The following is a 17,372-nucleotide window of genomic DNA, read 5'->3' as shown; positions in this document are numbered from 1 at the left end:
GTGTATCTGTAATCCTTTTCTGACCAGGACTGCTGCTTAAAATGTTAAGCCCTTCTTAAAAACCTAAGCAACTGCATTGCTAGGGCAAATACGGTCCTGCCTGTTGGCTCTGCCTAGTCTGACATGGCAGAAGTCCATTCACTGCCTCTGAGACTGCCGGGTAGGAGCTGTCCTTACTACCTCAACTCTGATAACCAGTTGGCCCATGCTGCCACCAAGTAACTTTCAGCATGCTGCCCATAAACCCCATTTAAATGCTTGGCCTCCTAAAAGAGCCAGAGTTCGTGCCGGCAGCACAGCCCAGAAAGCCACTGTTTCAAAACCATGTGGCTTTTTTCCCTGCTACCGCTGAATCAAGAAAACCTCTCTTAAAGAAGCTGCAGCACACTGCCCACAAACAGAGCAAGAAGCTGTGTTAAACTTTTTTTTTTCTGACTAGGATTTCTTTCCGAGTTTTCTCAGGTTTTACATGGATTTAGTCAGCCATGTTGGCACACCAATTTGTTGTAGGGGACTGCTAGTTAGTTCCCAGCTCAGCCCCAAAATAACCACACAGAAAATATATTATTTTTTTAAATTTATTTATTAAAGATTTCTGCCTCCTCCCCGCCACCGCCTCCCATTTCCCTCCTCCTCCCCCGATCAAGTCCCCCTCCCTCATCAGCCAAAGAGCAATCAGGGTTCCCTGACCTTTGGGAAGTCCAAGGACCATCCACCTCCATCCAGGTCTAGTAAGGTGAGCATCCCAACTTCCTAGGCTCCCACAAAGCCAGTACGTGCAGTAGGATCAAAAACCCATTGCCATTGTTCTTGAGTTCTCAGTGGTCCTCATTGTCCACTATGTTCAGCAAGTCCGGTTTAATCCCATGCTTTTTCAGACTCAGGCCAGCTGGCCTTGGGGAGTTCCCGATAGCAACTGGACATTAAGGTATATGAAAATGAAGAGACAAACTCAGGGGTTGACAGTCTTATAGAGGTGCGCAAGTATGAAAACAGAAGTTAGAACACTAGACATTATGTACAAGAAGAAATGGAAGTGAAAGGAAACCTTCATAAGTAGAAAGGTCACCAGCATGGTAGGTAGTGCTATAAGCACCGAGGAGAAAAGCGAAGGGGGAATAGTTCATTCGTGCCTTGTAAATAAAGACTAGACTCTTAAAACATATTTTATGAAATGTAAAGAACGTTAGATTATTTAGAATAGCAACTTCATAATTCACTTCCAATAAATGTCACCATTTTAAAGTGCCAAATTCTATGGTTTTTAATATCTATTTTCATGAGTAATACATCTATCATAGCTGATTTAGAACAGTAGAGGTCTTTTGCCTTCTAGATTGTTTTTAATTTCTCTTGGAAGCTATTGTGAATAGTGTGTTTTCACTGCTTAAGTCTACCAAACTTTGAAGAGAAATCTAATACCATTGTGCCTCCAGCTATTCACAAGATAGAAAGGGAAAGAATACTACCAAACTAATTGCAAAGCCAATATTGTCCTGATTCCAAAGCTGGATAAAGACACAACAACAAAAAGAAATCTATAGATAAATTTTCTTAATGTAACAGTGATGTAAAAACCCTAACAAGGTCCTTGCAAACTGAATTTATGGAAGAGGATTATACATCATAACCAGCTTGATTTCATCCCAGGGATACAAGGATGTTTCAGTGTGCTCAAATCAGAAAATGTATCATATAAATGAACTTAAGGACAAAAATCACATGATCAGCTTCATAGATAAAGAAAAAAGCTGTAGCACTAATAATAGAAACGCAGAGTCAGATATTGGGGTTCATCCCCAAAACCAGACAAGCAAAGCAGCCAGCCACTAGAAAAGTCTTACCTCTACCAAGGCTGGGCGCCTACAGACTAAGCAGATTAAAGGGGCCTAAGCAGACAAAGCTGACTAAGCTTCTCTCTCTTCTCTTTTTATATTCCCTCTAGTGCTAGGATTAAAGGCATATGACTCCCTAGAACTAAAATTAAAGGTGTAGGCCACCACCACCTGAATTTATTTTTGCATTGATTTTGTATAGCCCAGGGCAGCTCTGAATTTACAGAGATCCATCTGCCTCTGTCTCACAAATCTTGGGATTAAAGGTGTATACCACCACTGCCTGACCTCTTGTGGCTTAGCTTCACCCTTCTGATCTTTAGGCAAGCTTTCTTTATTAAAACATAAATAAAATATCATTATAAAAAGCATTTGACAAAGTTCAACATTGCCTTCATCATAATTCTGTAGAAAATGGAAATAGATGGAACATACCAAACCATAATAAAAGCATATATGACACACCTGTAGCCAACATTACACAAATTGGGGGAAGCCTGAGCATTCCCCACTCTTCCCCCCTTACTCAATGTAGTACTTAGAGTATTAGCTAGAGCAATAAGACAGGAGAAGGATATTAAAGGAATATAAATGGGAAAGGGGGAAAGCAAATTATTCCTGTTCTCAGATTCTTTTCTAAAAGATCCACAGACTACACTAAAAAACTTGTAGACCTGATAAACCCTTCTAGTAAAGTTGTAGGATATAAAATCAAACTGTAGCCGGGCGGTGGTGGCCCACACCTTTAATCCCAGCACTCGGGAGACAGAGGCAGGTGAATCCCTTGAGTTCGAGGCCAGCCTGGTCTACAAGATACGTGTTTGACTGATTCTTGGGAACTGATTTGCATGTGATCTTCCCTTTTTCTGTCTCAGAAAAGAAATTCACATTTAGACACTGGAGAGTTCAAGAAATTAGTCTGTCTTCAACCCTGCCCTTTGAAGAGAGGGAAAGAAAAAAGATTGGCAGAAGGAGATCTGTTTTTTTTTTCTCTGTTCCTATTTTCCTGCTCTTATACTTGTAAAATCCTGTTGCCATATCTGAACTTTATTCCCAGAACCAGAAATTCTGTCCCATGGTGTGACTTTATGTTCAAGAACTATCTGATTCTACTTATGTAGGTAAAGGTCTCTTTTCATTCACTTCCTTTGGAGAATTTCATTTTCTCTAGGAAAATAGTTTTGTTTCCCTGTCTAAAAAGTAAATACAATAATCCTCCTTTCCTCACCTCCCCCCACCACAGAACCTCTCCTGGAACTTGCTCTGTAGATCAGACTGGCCTCAAACTCACTGAGATCCATCTGCCTCTGTCTCCCGAGTGCACTACTACTATCTAGCTCCACCTATGCCTAGCAACTGCATATTTCTTGAGCCACCTTCCCTTTACTGCATAATCCACTTCAGTTTGTCTTTGAAGTCACTGGAACTGTGCTTGTATTAGAACCGATCCTGACAGGTTGCTAAGACTCATAACTTAGCCTTTATTTGTGTGTCACTTGGCAATGATAACTCCTCCTTGGAACACTTTCTCTGTGTTTGTTTTTGAGGCAGGTCTCACTATATAGACTTGGCTGGCCCTGAAACTCTACTATATAGACCAGACTGGCCTCTAATTCATACCAATCCACCTGCTTCTGCCTTCGGAGTGCAGGCATTAAAGGCCTGTGCCACCACCACGCCTGGCTTCTTTTGTTCCTGATACATTCTTTCCCTGGCATGATTGCAACTATACCTAGTCCCCAATGATTACCAAATATGTGTCTGTAGCTCAAACAGAGTCTTTCCATTTTCTTGGTCACTCCTACCAACATATGTCAAATTATGCTTACAACTGAAGTTGTTGTTGTTTCAACTTGTCTCCCAAGTTTAACAGCCGCATCTCTGTTTTCCCAGAGCTTCTCTGTTGGTTAATGTCACTGCTCCAGGTGTAAAATCAGGCTTAAAGGTTAAGTCTAAAGGATCCTGAGTTCCGAGTTCTAGTCCAACCTAAGATGCATATCAAAACCTTATCTCAAAACACAAAACAACCTGGGCTGGTTAGTTGGTTCAGTGGATGAAGGCACCAACTTCCAAACCTGGCAACTTGAGTTTGTTCTCCTGGACTCATGTAGCTGAAGAAGATGACTTGACTCCAGAGAGTTGTCCTCTGACCTCCACATGACTGCTGCTATGTGTGCACACCCATATCCATACACATAAACACATATGCACACAAAATAAACTATAAGGTAGTAACAAATTTAAAATATGGTGGTGGTGCATGCCTTTAATCCCAGCACTCAGGAGGCAGAGTCAGGTGGATTTCTGTGAGCTCAAGGCCAACCTGGTTTGTAACATGAATTCTAGTTGGTCTTAATAAGAACCCAGGGTCAGATATAGGGGTTAATGCTGAAGATCAGAGAAGCAGAGAGGCCAGCCACTAGCGAGTTCTTTTACCTCTACCAGTACTCAGACTGAAGGGGTGATCATGTCCTCAGACTGCATCTCCAGACTCCATCTGTCTCCACCAAACCTCAAACTACTACTGTCTTCACCAAACCTCAGACTACACTGTCTCCACCAAACCTCAGACTACAACTGTCTCCACCAAACCTCAGACTACAACTGTCTCCACCAAACCTCAGACTGCTTTGAGCTCCTGTCTCCTTCCTCTTATATTTCTCTCTCCATTCAACCATATCACTCCCATCTCTACCTCTCTAGTGCTGGGATTAAAGGCATGTGATCCCAAGTGCTGGGACCACCGTTGTGTGAGCTCTGTTTCTCTTTTAGACAGATTTAATCTTTTTAACCCAGGGTGGCCTTGAACTAACAGTGCAGTGCTCTTTCTGCCTCTGTCTTTGTCCTGGGATTAAAGGTGTGTGCTACCACTCCCTTTCTTCTAGTGGCTAAATTCTGTACTCCGATCTTCAGGCAATCTTTATTTATTAAAACATAAACAAAACATCACTACAGTGATCCCAGAGCAAGTTCTGGGACACCCAGCACTGTTACACAGAGAAACCCTGTCTTGAAAAATCAAGATAGATAGATAGATAGATAGATAGATAGATAGATAGATAGATAGAATATATACTGTCAGGAACTGTACTATCATGCTTTTGAGTGTCAGGCCTTTAGTCAAATTTATTTAAGCTATTTAACTATTATGATTCAAAGTAGATTTGATGAATACAAGCTTTCCTCTCTACTCAAAATTTAAAATGCTTCAGAATTTAATGAGAAATAATTTTTTATCTCTAAAAGTATGCTTACAAGAAAAGATTCCCCACCAGTTATGGAAGAGCCACGTTGCGGGAAACAGTATGGCTGATATCCATATCTCTTGTGTCTGGAGGATCTCAAGGAGGCAGTTTGGATCCTCTTCTTTTCTACCAGTTCTCTATATAGTCAATTTTTAAAAATTCTGGTTACTAATTGCATGTATGTGTGCACATGTGTCTGTATAGTGTGTGCGTGTGTGCCAGGGCATGCTTATCAAAGTCAGAGAGTATAAGCAGGAGTGGAACGCCAGTGAGGTGAGGGAAGAAACAAAACTTGTAGCTGTGCGAGAAGGTTTTTGGGGGTGGAAACTAGTCTAAAAGGCTCTCTTGATTCACATACGACGTGCTGCTGACTCAGCCTCAAGTGTTGGTCCTGCATATCTGTAGACTTGTTAGCATTCCAAGTGCTCTGCCTGGCCAGACTGGGACACTCTTTTACAGACGTTTCTCTGGATGGAGGGGTGTGGTTTCCAGGTCCATTCCTGCTCGCTAACTTGTGGGCTTCTTCAACTCTTTTAGTCTTCCTATCTTGAAAATGGTATCTTGGACTAAATGGCTGTAATTTTTCCTTTCTATAATTGTGTGCTTCTAAACAAACAAAACCCCCACTCTTTGCTGAGCCACTTTGAATTTTAAATGGCTGTAGTTTTTTTCTTTCCTAGGTCTTAAGACCCATTATAGAAGCGTCTCCAGGTCTAGCAGTTCACTTTTCTCTCTCATCAGGATCATATACTTTCCCAATCCCAAAATTATATTTGGTGGCTTCTCCAGACTGCATCTGGCTGACATTCAGTCACATGAATCTTGACTTCATACCTGTTATTCACCAAGCAGGCATTCTGCAGAGGTGTCTTGACATCCTCCACAGTACTCACCAGTTCAGATCAGGACCTCAGACTGCCACTCATTCATTGCACATTATCCTCTACACAATAGAGCAGGGGGTTTGTTGGACACCCACAAAGCGTGTGCCCGAGGAGATGCTGGTTAGTTACCCTTCCCTTCTGAGTTTATGTCAAGAGGCCAGAAACAGTCCATTTGATCTGTGCTTCCAGGGTTGCAGCAGCCTGGCCAGACTTTTCTTCTCCCCTAAAACATATGACATCATTATTATATTCATTTAAGAAAGGAAAAGGTGCATAAAGCCTACAGGGAGACGTTCCAGGCTCTAAAATAAGATAAGTTTGGAATCTCCACATTGTTTCATGACACTGAATTTGGGCAAGTAACTTAATCTCTCTGTGCCTTCATCTGTGGCATGAGTAAGATATCTGCCTTGTAAGGATTTTGCAGGAGTATTCCAGGTACATAGCCCTTGGGCATCTGAAGGTCTGTGTGCAGAAGTGGAATGTTGAATTCTTGATGAATAGTGACTGAACACGACACGTGGTAGGTTACTAATAGAGGCGTGTTAAATTAATAGAAATCATTAAGCAAATATTAGCAATTATTTTTTTGAGACAGGTTTGTAGCTGAAACTAGCTCTTGTAGACCAGGCTGGCCCCAAACTCACAGAGATCCATGTCCTCTGTCTCCCAAGTGCTGGGATTAAAGGCGTGTGCCTCCACCACCCTGTGTTAGCCATTATTTTAAAAAAATGTAAAAGACACTTATGTGATCTTTTTTATTTTTCAAGATTTCAATTATATTTTTTTCTTGTGATGTACTGGGGATTCAACCAAGACCTTGTGTATGCTAGGCAGGTGCCCTATCTCTGAGCTCTATCTCCAGCCCCAATTATTATTCTGTCCAAGTCTGCTAGTAAACTAGAAAATTGTTTAGCATGTCACAATTAATGATTCTAAAGTGGGACAGAAAGTTAATGTAACTAAAGCAGATGCAGTGGTATGCTTTAAAAACTTACTGATTCCAATAAATTATATTACCATAATCAGATGCTATCAGAGTCAACCAAATGCTTTATACATGTGTAAATGCCTCAGTATGGTGCCTGCATACATGAATAGGTGAATTCTACATGTGAGGTGGAAGAGATTCTGTAATACCAGGAGGCTTGTCCTCCCTGTCCACTGTATTATTTGGTTGTTCTCTAACTTTATTTCAGGATTATAACTGCGATAATTGAGTATCAACCATATGACATTTTGTTATCTTCATGGAATACATGATATCCAGCCAAAAGTTCTAGACAGATGGTTTGTAAGTTTAGATCTAACTGATTAAAGGTTTTCTGTCCATGGGATTCTGTTCTCTGTCTGTTATCTCAGTCATCATTGACACTGTGTTTGGTGCTTTAGATGGTTACATAGTGTGGTATATGTAATGTTTTGGACAAACTTTCTCTCATGTTTAAGCCTTGTCTATTACAGGAAGTGAGTAAGATCTAAGCCTCTGAAACTGCACATCTAAGTAGATAGTTACTTTCTGGCATAGGTCTTATATTGCTTATGATCATTTACATGGAGGAAGTAAAATGTATTTATTTGTAGAATTGTTCTGTGTTTAAGGAAGTTGAGGTTGTAGTCATGAGTAGTTGAGACTTCCTTTGGTGGTAACTTTTGTTACTGGTTATGGCACCGGTTTCCCAACCTCACAGACTATAATTCTGGCAGTTGTCTCTTTGTTTCCTTTTATTCCACAGGCACTCATTTCCAGAGAACCAGTGAGTTCTGCTTATTTTGAACACTTCGCTGTTCTAGCTCCTCTTAGCTCTTCCCACTGCCTCTATCTAGTGCCAGGCGTTGTTTTCGGCTTGCCCTGTTTGCTCCTTGCTTTGGCCTTTTTTTTTCAGGACTATCTATCTTAAATGAAATGTATTTTCTTTTCTGTAAAACCCGTTAAAACACCATTCTGCCACAGTTAAGTTCAAGGTTTTAACCTTTTATTTGTAACTAATTCTCATTCATCCTGTAAGGCTCAACACAGTACCTTCTATGACAATTCTGTCACCCACCAGATTTTTGGCATTCATTTTTTTTGTAAACAACTCCAATGCTTGGGAGTTTATCTTATAAGAAAGGAATGAAGAAAACCAACATGTTCATGCTAAACTTTTCTCCTACCCAGAAAGAGTAAGAGCAGGAGAGGGGACAACAGCTGCAGTCCACAGCTCACTGTCCACTAAGCAAGAGCCTGTGGTTGGCAGAGGTGGGATTATAGAGTAAGCCTTTGCGAGGTTACCCGTCCTTCTGGCTCAGTCTGGCTGTTCTTTGTTGTGTAGAAGGATGGTTTTTGCCATTAACCATTCTAATCACCTCTCCTTTTGCTCACTGCAACATGGAGTAGATGGATTAGTTTGCTCTGTAGGAGGAAAAGCAGCTGCCAGTTCTCTTGTCAATAAATTAATTGCATTTATGTGCCATCTTTTGGAGGGTTACTGCAAATCACTGAATAAATATGAAATGTAACCATATTTATCTAAGTCGTTAGAGGACTGGATTCTTGCTAGCATAGGGCGCTAGCGTACTGAATTCACTAATAGAATGGTACCTTGGAACAGTACCTTTGACAGCCATTTAGCCAGTTTTTTCTGGTGATAGTTTCATGTGAACCCTTCCCAACTGCTTTGTTTAAAATCACTTACCCAAGTATTTTTCTAGGGCTCCTAAAACTATCAATATTTAAACTATTTGGTTAAATAGATGAGGTATGGAGTGGTCTTTTTAACTGTCCCTCACTAGTCCTATTTTTAAGATTTTTGTAACAAAATTTGAATTTTGTATTTATTTTAAAGTTAAATAATGAATGGGGGTATCAAAAGTGAAGCTTCACATTCTCTGCATGTTTACAGAATAGCGATCATTTACTGAATACACACTGTGTGTTAGTGTATTGAGTTACGTACTACTTAAAAAAATACTGATCCAAGTATTTTTGTAGACAAGGAATCTACGACTTTTTGTTTGTTTGTTTTTTGAGACAGGGTTTCTCTGTGTAACAGTTCTGGCTGTCCTGGAACTAGCTCTTGTAGACCAGGCTGGCCTCAAACTCACAGAGATCTGCCTGCCTCTGCCTCCCGAGTGCTGGGATTAAAGGTGTGCACCACCACTGCCCGGCTGGAATATAAGACTTAAAAAAAGTTAAACAACTTTCCTATGGTCACATTTAGGAATAGAGCCAAGCAGGTCTGAACCTAGAGCTGTTAGCTACAAAGACCAATCAACTTGTTTAAATAAATGTAAATATATTTTAATAATTGTGATGCCTTTTGATAATTAATTTTTTCTTTTTTTTTTTTTTTTGGTTTTTCAAGACAGAGTTTCTTTGTATAGCCCTGGCTGTTCTGGAACTTGCTCGGTAGACTTGGTTGACCTCAAACTCACAGAGATGCATCTGCCTCTGCCTTGCCTCCAAGTGCACTCCCACCACCCGGCTTGATAATTACTTTTAAACTGTACCTCCATGTGTGTCTGTGCGCTTTTCTATCTACTCCAATCCTTTTAGATGATTTTTTAAACTTAGAGAGTTTAATTAAAACACAGCACTACATTTATTTTGGATAGATTTCTTTCAGGTGATTAAAACCTGTTATGGATTTCCATGGTTTTTTTTTTTGTTGTTGTTGTTGTTTGTTTTGGTTTTTTCTTTTTCTTTTTTGAAACAGGGTTTCTAGCTATACTGGAACTTGCTTTGTAGACCAGGCTAGCCTTGGATTCAGAGCTCCACCTGCCTCTGCCTCTCGAGTCTTGGGATTAATGTTGTGCACCACCATTCCCTAACTTCCATGTTATTCTTACATACTTAATTTATGCAGTTGATTTCCTTAAATCAATTCTTACCTAATCTTAACAGTGCTTCTTCCTGAATTTATTTCTACAGAAATATTGATTAATACTGAGGGTTTTTCATTCTGTATTTGCTATTGCATATACTGTTTCTTTTAAATGGTCATGTACTGAAGGCAGCACTATTACAATAGAACCCTTCCTCATCCCCAGCTATGAATTCTGCCTGTTCAGCAGCAGCAGGAGCTCTGTGTTGTTTTTGTTGGGTGTGTGTGCTAAAGGGGACAGACAGTCCCACAACTTAGTACTAAGCTGTGATCTGTCTTTGTTGTATTAATGGGGACCATGTTTTCATATTGCAGATGGCTGAGAGCTGCAAGAAAAATTCAGGACCATGATGGCTCAGTTTCCCACAGCTATGAACGGTAATTAACTTTATGCTGATGGTACATGAGAGGATGTAGGCTTTTGTTGTAGTGATGAGCCTGTTGTTTGAAATATTTATGTAGATAATTTTCCTTGACTTTTAGAATGTAGAACTTGAAAGCACCAAGTGTTTCAGAGCAATACTTGTATCTTCTTATTAGTATTATGCAGTAAATTCCACATTTCTGTTGAAGCATTTTGGTAGTATCTGGAATATGTGCTTACCATTGAGCAATTGAGAATAACCTAAAGGTATATTCTGTTTAATGCATGAAACTGGAGGACAAAAACCAAGAGTGCCCTTAGGTGAATAGTAAGGGTATTTGTAATTGCACAGATGATTGCAAATAGATCTGGCCATCAAGATTTGTTTAATAACACAAATATAAGATTAAATTTTCCTTTATTAACACTTATGAACTTCATATTTATTTTATCTCATTAGTTAACCTGACAACTTGTGTTTGATCCCTGGGACCCACAGGATAGAAGGAGAGAAGCGACTCCTACAAGTTGTCTTCTGACCTCCACACACTGCCTAGTTTGTGTCTCTCCCAATAAATACATAAATACGGTTAAAATGACTGTTATTCCCATTGTGAAATTGGTGTAGGACTATAGGGATTGGTGCCACAGGCGTTTTTTAAATTAAATAATTATTTTCCACAATGAGTGATCTGTAAGTTTAAGACAGTGCTGCTTTCCCAGCTTTGAAGATTTCTCTGCCTCATAGGAAAGCGTTTTCACTAAAGTCAGTTTACTTACAAACTTCAACCAGAATATTAATAGAGTTTACGGATCAAATAAACACATAGTATGATCCCAGTCTTTCCTTTCGTACGTATTTATTGTATAGATCACTGCATTATAAGTAAACATGATTGGAAGCAAACAAAATGTTCAGTGATAAAAATGCCCATGTGAATAAAATTCCAATTATTAATTAGGAAGTGGTATGTAGGAATAAAGAAAGTCATTTGAGTTTGTTTGTTTTTTGTTTCGTTTGTTTTGTTTTTATTTTTCGAGACAAGGTTTCTCTGTAGCTTTGGAGCCTGTCCCGGAACTCTCTCTATAGACCAGGCAGGCCTCGAACTCACAGAGGCCATCTGCCTCTGCCTGCCAAGTACTGGGATTAAAGGAAGATATAGTCATTTTTTAAAAGAAAACTTCTGAAAAGTTGATAACAGAGAGACTGTTACCTTTTACTTATTAAAAATAGTTGAGTAACTTGTATTTATCTAGTTTAAGTCCAACTCAGCATTTAAAGTGTTATTGAAAGCAACATCCATGTATAACACAAAACTTCAAAAGTATGCCTGCATTTCTAGTAAATCATTTGTCGCAGTTAAGTCTTTAGATGCCAGACCCAGTTGTTTGTATGAATGCTGTGACACACTCATCTAATTTGGCCATGTATGTCTTGATCACTCTAGGGCTAAGTGCAGACTTCATAGGCTGCTTTGGTTCTCAGAGTGCTGTCTGTCTAATACAGTAGCCACGTCTGTCTTAGTTTATAAAAGTCAAGTAACCACGCTGCTGCATTTCATGTGCTTACAACCACTTGTAGCTGAGGCTGCCCTACGGGACAGTGCAGATAAAGACATGTACAAACAAGATGTTTTTTACTTAGTCTTTGGTGCTTCACTTCCTTTTTTTTTATTATTATTATTAACAAGATTGAAAAGGCTGTCAGTGCCTCCCTCCTGTTTTTGCAGCTGCAGCTCTGCCCCTAATCTGTTGCTCTGCAGAACGTCCTTCCCAGAGCCTCCTTAATCACAGTGCTTTACATTGTGCTTTTCAAAAACTGAATAAATTTGTAGATTGAGAGAACATGATAGATAGGACATCAAGTGCTAGGCGAGAGGTTACTTCAGATACGTGTTGCTACTGGTTGATATTACAGGGTGACATCACTTGTTTCAGCCTCAAAATTATGGGGTGCTAAGACTGACTGGAGGAAGAAGTTATGAAACCCATCATAATGGCTTCATCTATAATCTAGGAAGGAGAGGCAGGGTACAGAATAAAAACCTCCAATGGCTTTAAGAATACCCCATTTTCTTGGAACTTTATTGCCTTTTTAGAATTGGTAGGGCTCAGTAATCTTTCAACCATATGGTTAGAAAATTGCTGAGCTAGATGTTGGGTCTCTACAGTCGGATGCAGCATTGCACTATACCTATAAACCCAGGTTTTTATTGTTCAGGTTCCCATAACTTAGGCTACAGCTTTGTTTAGAACAGTATAACAATTATATTTTAGACATTTAACTTAGTACTAGATCAGTATATATCATTTATTTTAAGTGTTATTTGTTTATATTTGTTTTAAATATTAAACTGGAGACAAATATCAGTGCAGACTATTTCTAAAATTTGGTTTCTATTGTATATAAATATAGCATGTTTGAATTACTTACATTTAGAATTACAGTATTGACAAACTACCTAGCTGTGTTCTTTATGTATGCTTGCATATTTATAGATATGTGTGTATATCTACATATGTGAAAACAGGGATTATATTACGAACAAGCATATAGTTGGTTCTGTAATTGAGAACTCTTTCTTCTTCACTGGTTTTATGAATGTACTTAACAGAGGTAGTAGCGAGAAGAGAATAAACAACAGAAGTCATTCTGAAAATCCATCTTTAGTGATGAGTTGGGGAGTGTTAGGAATATTTCCTAAGCGAGCTCTCTGACGACGCAAAAATTCCCAATCAAGCAAATCAAAACAAGCCAAATTAAGAAATATCCATGTTTAATGGGAGATCTGCGCTCTCGGGTGGCCCCAAGGGGGAAACGGGAAGCCAGAAAAACGACCCCTGGGATGAAGAAAGGGGGACCAGGTGTTCTTCTTTTGGGGGATCACTTAAGTACCCTGAGGAGTGGTCCTGACCCCACCCCCAGGGAAGGGTCAGGACCTGGCCTCCTGGGATTTGAAGTCCAGACCAGGCCTGGGGGCTGGGACCTACTCTCCCAACCTAACAGGGAGATGGGTGGAATTTGGATGGAGTCCTAACATGACTATCAGACAGTGTCAGAGGTCATCAGCTTTTAAAGGAAATGTTGGACAACCACCGCCACCTTGTTATTCTGTCTTTCCATAAAGCTTACAAAAATAGACTAAAATTGGGAGGTTTTCTTCCCTCCAGGTGCAGAATACCAAATAGTTAGTTCTTTGAAAGATTCTGTTAGTGCTACATTCTAAGTAAGAAAACTAGACTTACATTAATTATTTAAAAATTGACTTTGAATCAAACACATTCTGATTTTTTCATTTAGAGGTTATCTCATTTCTGGAAAAGTTTTGATACATTAATATTTTACGTTTTAAAGTGGTTTCTTGTTTTGCAAGTTATTTGAACATGATTTAAAAGTTATTCCATGTTCTAACTAATTTATTGAGTATTTCATTTCTTCAGGTAATTTTATTTATTTATTTATTTTTTTGGTTTTTCGAGACAGGGTTTCTCTGTAGCTCTGGAGCCTGTCCTGGAACTCCCTTTGTAGACCAGGCTGGCCTCGAACTCACAGAGATCCGCCTGCCTCTGCCTCCCGAGTGCTGGGATTAAAGGCGTGCGCCACCACCGCCCGGCTCTTCAGGTAATTTTAATCATAATAATAGTCACTATAGTTTGCTTTTCTTGGTGGTATGATTTTAAATATTAAGAATGCCGAGAGCACCTTTAAAAGGGGTGCATGTACTCAGCTTTGCTCCCCCTTACGTGTTTATTGAATGAGTGGATATGAAGGAGTCAGGAGGAATTAAACACTATTAACAGGCTGATTGAGTTTCATACTGTGAAGACAAGCACCCAAGAAAAGTTGAAAATAGTTGTATATAAAAGAGCACCATAGCCAGGCATGGTGGCATATGCCTTTAATCCCAGGCAGAGACACAAGGATCTCTGTTGAATCTGAGGCTGCTTGATCTACATAGCAAGTTCCTGGCCAACCAGAACTATACAGTGAGACATTTTTGCCCATTTATATTTTTCAAATTAGTTTTTTAGGTTAGCATACAAAGTGGTGAGTTTTTAAATGGAATTTTCATACATATCATTATACTTTGTTCTGCCATTCCTCAGTCACTATTTTATTGTAGGTGTATTGCATATTCCACATGGTCTCTGAAGGAACTTTTGTCCTAGGTGGTATTCCTAGGCCTCAGAGGTGGCAGTTCTAGTACAAGAGCATATTTTCATGTGTGTTGGGATATCATACAATTCAGCAAGTTCAGGTTGCCCCCGTTCTAGCCTCAGTTTCCATTTTGCCTGTCTCATGCTGGGGACCAAACCTTGTATTTGCCCGCCAAACGCTCTGCCACTCCGCTAATCTTAAGCGGCCAAGTTCTTATCTCAGCTCTATCACTTACTGTATTACCTTAAGTAAGTTGCTTTTCCACCATTGCTTTCAGTTTCCTTATCTATAATAGTACCTAACTTACTGCACGGTGCTGGCGGAGTTAATGAGCTACTGAACATAAATCCCTGCATCAGCAGGGCTCACAGCTGCTCTCACCCTTTGTTGTCATGTTCATCTTTTCATCTTTTTACCATCATTTCCCCAAAGTCAGTCACAGTAAATAAGTTCAATAACACACAGTTTCTTTCCCATCACAGGACTTCTGACAGCTTTTAATGGAGTTTCACATGTGCATGTCATTATACTTTGTTCTTCGTTCCTCCTCACACACTGGCCTCCTGGTTTATTTTGCTAATCTTAATAGGTGAAAGATTATGTTCAGTGTTATTTTATTGTAGGTGTATTGCATATTGTATAGATAGTATGCTCAGTCTCTGATAAATAAGGTGATAGGACAAGGGAAGTTTACTCCACCTGGAGTGGTTGTTTCAGAAGTAGGTAGCTGTGGCTGCTTTAGATCCTTAGTTCTTCAGCAGCTCTCTTTATTCTTAACTCTACTTCCTAAAACTTCTTTTTGTAGTTTTTATTTTTAATTTAGTCATTTAGGGCTAAGAAAAATGTGTTAAATCAATTTTAGCATTTAAAATTAGAGTAGGTCTTTAGTTTTCTAGTTAGAAAATCACTTTTCTAACACTTTTTTATTGTGTGGATAGCAGATTTATGTGAGTTTATGTGTCTAAACATGTGGTTCCTTGTTGACAGATGTTGAGCACACTATAAGAGTAGCCAGAAGTGATGCACAGGTGATTATTAGCCAAGGCGAATGTGTGAAGCTTTTCAAAGACTCCTTCAGAGGCTGCTGGTGATTCTATGTGAAGGGTAGACAGCAAAGTTTGTGAGTGTTCTGTTCTTCTGGTCCTGGTCTATGTAGTAAACACGTCCACACTTGCTCCCTTTCTTATTGATCTATTAGATGTCTATCTTAGACATCTATTTGGAATCATTTTTAAGTATTTGCTCCTTGCCGGTACTCAGCTGGTTCTCAGAATAGAAAGGCAAACACACAACACTCCAGCTCCCAGGCCTTAGAGTCTGCTGGAGCAGATCCTGAGTGCCCTGCTGAAGCATGTAGTTTATCTTGAGAATCTGGAAGAGGAAGTGATTGTTGTCATCTAGTGATATCAAGGTCCCCCTGAAGGAAGTAGCTTGTGTCCTGACTCTGAAGGAGAGTCTTCCTACTACCGGGAGGCCTTAGGTTCAGTCCCCAGTGATGAAGGAAAAGAAAATGACCCTTCCAGTTAACTCAGACTAGTTATTTCCTGCCACTTTCTGCACTCACCTGTATGGCACCTGAGCTGGTAGTCCGTTTGGTGCACTCAGATCCGTCTTGCGCATCCCAACTTCTCCAGCTATGCCCTTTTTGTGTGAGCCAAGTACTCCCAGACCACCTCGGCACATGGCAAGATGTCGAAGTTTCCAGCCTCTGCTTAGGTCTTAGTCTTTCCTGTAATTCACTTCCGATGCTCTGACTTAGAATCCCACAGTTCAGCCAGGCAATGGTGGCACGAGCCTTTAATCCCAGTACTCTGAAGGCAGAGGCAAGTGGATCTCTGTGAGTTCGAGGCCAGCCTGGTCTACAAGAGCTAGTTTCAGGACAGGCTCCAGAGCTACAGAGAAACCCTGTGTCGAAAAACTAAAAAAAAAAATAAAATAAAAAAAAAATCCCACAGCTGTTGTCATACTTCTGCTCAGGGACTCTCACAGTACACAGTACATGGTGGTACTTACCTTCTGCTCAGGGACTCTCACAGTACACAGTACATGGTGGTACCTACCTTACAGGTAGAAATTCTTTGAGACTGATAATAGTACGCTAATTTTTTTTTTTTGGTTGTTTTGAGACAGGGTTTCTCTGGGTACCCATGGCCATCCCTGAACTTGCTCTGTAGACCAGACTGGCATCAAACTTGGAGATCCACCTGCCTCTGCCTCCTGAGTGTTGGGATTAAAAGTGTGTGCCATTATTGCCAGACTTTAATTTTTTTTTGTTATTTTGTTTTTTGAGACAGGGTTTCTCTGTAGTTTTGGAGCCTGTCCTAGGACTAGTTCTTGTAGACCAGGTTGGTCTCGAACTAACAAAGATCTCTGCCTCTGCCTCCCAAGTGCTGGGATTAAAGGTGTGCACCACCACCGCCCGGCCAGACTTTAATCTTTTTATTGCCAATATTTACCTCATTCTCGTGAGTGGGTGAGTGGTATACAGTTATTATTCAATAGATGTTAACTCAATGAATGGCTGAAAAACCTTAGTGTTTCTGTATATAGTTGATAAGAGTTCTATTTTTTATATCCTTCACACATTCAATAATCTTATCAAATGGATACTTAGGATTCATATTTGTATGTTAGAATTTTGCATTCTTATGGATACACTGTTTTGAGCAGGCTCATGTACATATTATAATATCTTGGCCTTTCATATATGTTTTAGGAGGGCCGAATATGTGGGCTATTACCTCTGAGGAACGCAATAAGCATGACAAACAGTTTGATAACCTCAAGCCTTCAGGAGGTTATATAACAGGTTTGTGTTTATCTTTTATATTATTTATTGTAAATTATGTTTATGTTCATATATTTTAGTTTTAATAACTGCTGTCAAATTTGTGTTAAATAATAAAACATATATCCATCAAAACTCTAGAATTTAAAAAATATTTTTCCTGAAATCATCTTAATTTGTTGATTTAATTTGTCATATTAGAGTTCTTGTCTTGTATTCTAAGTGATGGTC

At 39.6% G+C, this 17,372-nt stretch overlaps 1 protein-coding gene across 4 annotated transcripts in view; it reads left to right on the top strand.

Moving 5' to 3' along the window:
- The window catches only part of LOC121439548 (intersectin-2), a 111,309-nt gene that overhangs the window by 9,891 nt on the left and 84,046 nt on the right, over window positions 1-17,372 (top strand). For all 4 annotated transcript variants that reach the window (XM_041640053.1, XM_041640054.1, XM_041640052.1 and 1 more), the window contains exons 2-3: window positions 10,146-10,208; window positions 17,070-17,162. In XM_041640053.1, coding sequence (XP_041495987.1) covers window positions 10,178-10,208; window positions 17,070-17,162 — 124 coding nt within the window. In that variant the 5' untranslated portion in view covers window positions 10,146-10,177. The remainder of the gene's footprint in view (window positions 1-10,145; window positions 10,209-17,069; window positions 17,163-17,372) is intronic.

The sequence above is a fragment of the Microtus oregoni genome, unplaced genomic scaffold (genome assembly GCF_018167655.1).
Source record: "Microtus oregoni isolate MIOR12 unplaced genomic scaffold, Mior012 000062F_ref0000492, whole genome shotgun sequence".
NCBI classification, from domain to species: Eukaryota; Metazoa; Chordata; class Mammalia; order Rodentia; family Cricetidae; genus Microtus; species Microtus oregoni.
Note: the sequence above shows the minus strand (reverse complement) of the source record. Positions and strands in the feature narration are given on the sequence as shown.